Raw genomic sequence first — 5,127 nt, 5'->3', positions numbered from 1 at the left:
GAGACCAATCATTAATTATCTATTAAATTTGCACCGAAACTTTGATTAAAAAATTAAAAGCTTTTGAATTCCACAAGCTCTGAGACATTTGTACCGTAGAATCATTCGCCGACCAGGAAATTTCCACTATGTTTTCGTTGCCGCCGCCGCCGTCGCCGCCGCATTTCGTAAACGCGGTTTCATAGACCTAAACAAAACTTCTGACGAAAGAATCGAGGAGCAAATGTTTTCTACACAAATCGAAATATCTAATGATCTGTCATACGCGTTTTCTTGCTCCCCACGGCAATCCAAATGGAATGGAGTAGACCATTTCAATATCTTACCGTGAATTTCTCAACCAGTGCTTAGGGAAGCGCAATTGCAAAGCATCTGTGTGTAATCGTGTTTTTCCTGTGTTGTGGATGTATAAATAAGCTGCGGGTTTTCTAAATCTCTTCAAGATCATATAAGTTTTCGAACTGTAAAATATCAAGCATGGCAAGGATATCAAGTGTGCTGAAATTAAGCTCACTTTTTTGTTTAATTCTCGTATCACCATGGTTGGCTTCTGCAGCTCTTGTCGAGCACAATTTCACTGTGAGTTTTGTTCCAGCGATTCTTTATATTAATCTGTATTGAGTTTTGAGCTAGTATAGGTTAGAGAGAACAGTTCATGTTCTTATAGTTTTTTTATTTCGATGATGAATTATGGAGTGTGATTCGAAATGTTGATGTAAAAATTTCTACACAACTGAATTCAGAAGCATATTTGAAACTAATATATGTTATCTGAATATATTTCTAAATTTGATTATGTGAATTTTTTTGCATCAAACTAATAAATTGTAGAAATCTAATAATATTGACTAATATATATTGTTGCTTCGTGACAGATTGGAACACAGAGCGTGACTAGAGTGTGTAACACGCAGACGCTTGTAACAGTCAATGGACAGTATCCTGGCCCGAGTATAACCGTTCATGAAGGGGATAATCTTGTGGTTCATGTACAGAATAATGCACCATATAATGTTACGCTACATTGGTAACAACGATTATATTTTCAAATGATATTCAAGTACCCAATAATTTTTTTAATTGAGAGGATAATCTTTATTGTTAATGGTTTTACAGGCATGGAGTACGGCAGATGAGATCGTGCTGGGCAGATGGACCGGCCTACGTAACGCAGTGTCCCATTACTCCTGGGAATAAATTTACCTACAGTTTTACAATCATAGGTCAGGAAGGGACGCTTTGGTGGCATGCACATATCACATATCTGAGAGCTACTGTGCATGGAGCTCTGGTTATTTTACCCAGGCCCGGAAATGACTACCCCTTCCCAAAACCAGATGCTGAGATTCCTATTATCTTAGGTATGTGCCATTCTATTTCTGTTGGATTTGTTAAAGAGTCGTTTTAACATTAGGGGTTTGTTTGTTTTTTCACTGCAGGTTTATTACACCAAAATTTGAATCTTTTATTAGAAATTTTAACTGAATGAATGGATGAGGTTAGAAACGGGGATCTTATTTTTGTTAGACAAGCACATTGAATTAGGGGAAGAGCACTAGTAGTTGTCATAGCTAATTTTGCGCATCCACAGATTCTAAATGGTATATCTGATTTTGAATTTTTTTTTTAGCTGTCTTCGTATACGACTTAACTGTTTATAGCTATTGATCTGGCTTTTGGGTAGTAACGATGTACGTTGTGGAATCAGTTATGCTCACAAAGGTCAAAAAGTACACATTTCAAAGTGTCGCCTGATACCAAACTAAAGATGTTCCAGTAACCGTCGACTCAAAATCGCTAGTACTTGTTGACAAATGTTCTAATAGTGGTGCACAAATGGGCCAATTATGAACAAAAAATTACAAAAAATGATCGGTTATTGATACAAAACAAATTTATTAATGGTGTTTTCACCATGACGGCTATTGAAGGGTCAACACGACAATAAGATGACAGTTATTGAAACTATGTTATCTTTGTTTAGGAGATTTGAAACAAGCCTATTAAATCAGCACGGCACAATAATCCAAGTTTAAACCTTGATGATCTAATCTTTGTTTAACAGGACTACTGAATGCAAATTGTGTCCAGACTGAAAGCACTCTACCTGATTTTTTTTAACCTGGAAGTGAAGATATCCATCGTACAATTCCTTTGCTTTACGTCTTCTTTAACCACATAAAATAATGTATCCCTATTCAATTTTTTTTTACGTCTTGAAACGGTAAAGATCCATTTCTTCAGCTCTACGGAAAGAGCCAATATAGATTCATGAATCAATGTTTTTGTGTTTACGAACTAGGTACTATGGGGGTTGTAATAGTTATTGGTGAACAATCACATCATGTCGAAAAGTAAAAATCTTTGACGTTACCTTTCAGACAGAGAGAAATACTTTTCATGAGATAAGATTTGTTTGTTTGTTTTAAACTCTCTTTAAGTTTAAGCTATGGCATGACCTATTAAAATTCCATTCAATTAGCCCATATTTTCACCGAAATAGTATTGATAAAGGATATAGATGATATAATATGTATTTTTCAAAGTCAAGTGGAATAGTTTATAAAGAGCCACAATCAAATTTAAGACGACGAGTAGAATAGTTTTTTTAAAGTAATTTATATTCTTATATTTTCTGGTACTCATTTTATATCTTGATGATGGATCATCAGAGTGATCTGTGAAATGTTGATAAAAAAATCCACAATCAAATTCAGAAGCAATCATTTGATAAGTTTATAAAGAGTATTTAAAATTAGATTTTTGATTGAAAGTTATAAAAGAATAAAATAGTTATGTTTACAGACTTCAAGAAATAAAAATGTATTAAAAGATACATAGTTCCAGTCCTCCACCATCTGAAACAGCACATTCTGTCAGGTAGAAGAAGCAGCAATCTTCTTTCCCTTGGTCTTCTCTTAGCCTGTAATCTTTCTTCCTGTCAATTTTCCTTCCCATAGTAACCACTCCAATGACAGACTTCCGCATCAAGTTGATGTTGATCTTCCTAAATGGTAATATAGGACTATAAGTAAGGATAATAGAATGTGAATTGTTGGTCTAATTTGACATTGTCTACGGTGTTCAGGAGAATGGTGGAATGCCAATGTGGAAGATGTAATAGCAGATGCCGTGAGAAGAGGAGCTGTCCCAAAAGATTCGGATGCATATACCATCAACAGCCAGCCAGGAGACTTTTACCCTTGCTCTTCAAATGGTTCGTCCATTACCAAACTATTTTTAGACAAAGTTTAAATCGACAGCATTTTTCAACCGATAATTAATTAATGAGTGAATTGGGAATGCAGATACTACAAGAATATTGGTTGAGGCGGGGAAAACCTACCTGCTAAGGATCATAAACTGTGCCATGATTCATTCATACTTCTTCAAGATTGCCCAACACAACATGACCGTTGTGGCCGTGGATGCTGTGTATACCAAACCATATGAAACAGATGTGCTTCTCACACACCCTGGTAACACCATGGATGTGCTCATAACAACTGGGCAGCAATCCGGGCAGTATTATATTGGCACCCGCGTATACAACAGTCAACCAATTGGAACTGGATACTTAAATACCACCACAACTGCAATATTACAATATCAGGACAGCAGTAATACATCTGCCCCACTGCTGCCCACTTTTCCTGCATTCAACGATACAACAACCGCATTCAAATTCAGTAGCGAGCTGAGAAGTTTGAGGGCTTCAGTGCTTCAGACTGTTGATGAGGAAATGTTTATGACAGAGGGATTTTCACTTGTAAGTTGTCCCAACAATTCGTGTGCTGGGCTCTTTGGTGGTAGAGCAGTTGGAAGCTTCAGTAATATTTCATTTGTAAGGCCAGATATCGCTGTTTTGCAGGCTTACTTTTTTGGTATAGATGGAGTGTATACTACAGATTTCCCAAATAATCCTCCAGTGGTGTTTAATTACACTGGAAATGTGTCACGGAGTCTTTGGGAACCCGAGTTGGGGGTCAGGGTAAAGGCTCTGAAATACAATAGTCGTGTGCAAATAGTGTTTCAGAACACTGGGATTATCACAATACAGAACCATCCTATACATCTTCATGGTCATGATTTTTATGTTGTGGGTCAAGGTTTTGGCAACTATAATTCCCAAACAGATCCTGCAAATTTCAATCTTGAGGATCCACAGATGTTGAATACAGTGGGAGTTCCTACTGGAGGGTGGGCCGCCATCCGATTTACAGCTAACAATCCAGGTAAGATGGTTTAGATTGTGCTATTTTAAGGTGAGAGTAAATGTTAATGTTTGAACATGAATTTACAGTGGCTTTTTTTCCTCTTCAAAACTAAATTACAATTTGTTTGTTTAACAGGAGTTTGGTTAATGCATTGCCATTTTGAATCCCATTCGGAGCTTGGATTTGAGATGGTGTTTATTACAGAGGATGGACCGGAAAGTTTGGACAAGTTGCCTCCTCCTCCACCGGATCTACTTCAATGTTAGAAGCCTAGATGGATCTTTTAAAACTATCCTGTGACTCTTTTAGTAAAACCCAGCCATAAGATGGCCAATTCCTTTAGAGGCCTGCCTTGTATTTTGGATTCCATAATAAAATGGATGCTAAGTTGCACTTTGAAAGAAAATAAAGTGGAAACTCGACTCTTAACATGTCTAAGAGTGTTTATATAACTTGTCTGGGCTCTTGTAACAGCAATTAATTTCAAAGTGAAATTTCATGAATCATAATATAAAGAACTATATTGGAGCCCTCAATCAAGATTGATTGATTTAATTACGTAATATGAATCTTTATGGTATATAAAATATTAATATTTAAAAATAAAATAAGTGATGATGGTACAATTATTTATAATATATAAGAATAGTAGTGAATTTAATAAGTATCTTATTAAAAATTATAAAGATATGTGTGGATATCATTCAATTTAAAATTTATAAATAATTTGTTTTATTAGATTATAAGCATTTCAATGCATTTCAATCAATCAACACACAATGATATAATTTTATTTTTAAAACTTATGCAACACTCTTTGTATTTGTTTATCCACTTTATTAATATATAGATTTATATATCAATTCATTATTGATTTCTTATATTCAATACTTAGTAGCCTAATTATATT

At 35.2% G+C, this 5,127-nt stretch overlaps 1 protein-coding gene across 1 annotated transcript; it reads left to right on the top strand.

Moving 5' to 3' along the window:
- The first annotated feature begins 369 nt into the window (after positions 1 to 369).
- On the top strand, positions 370 to 4,703 carry LOC131077546 (laccase-12-like). The gene is made up of 6 exons (XM_058015060.2): positions 370 to 579; positions 876 to 1,027; positions 1,117 to 1,361; positions 3,089 to 3,217; positions 3,309 to 4,235; positions 4,353 to 4,703. The coding sequence occupies exons 1-6, from the start codon at positions 478 to 480 to the stop codon at positions 4,481 to 4,483; spliced, it is 1,686 nt and encodes a 561-aa protein (XP_057871043.2). The 5' UTR covers positions 370 to 477; the 3' UTR covers positions 4,484 to 4,703.
- Positions 4,704 to 5,127: the final 424 nt, after the last annotated feature.

The sequence above is a fragment of the Cryptomeria japonica genome, chromosome 6, assembly GCF_030272615.1.
Source record: "Cryptomeria japonica chromosome 6, Sugi_1.0, whole genome shotgun sequence".
NCBI lineage: Eukaryota > Viridiplantae > Streptophyta > Pinopsida > Cupressales > Cupressaceae > Cryptomeria > Cryptomeria japonica.
Note: the sequence above shows the minus strand (reverse complement) of the source record. Positions and strands in the feature narration are given on the sequence as shown.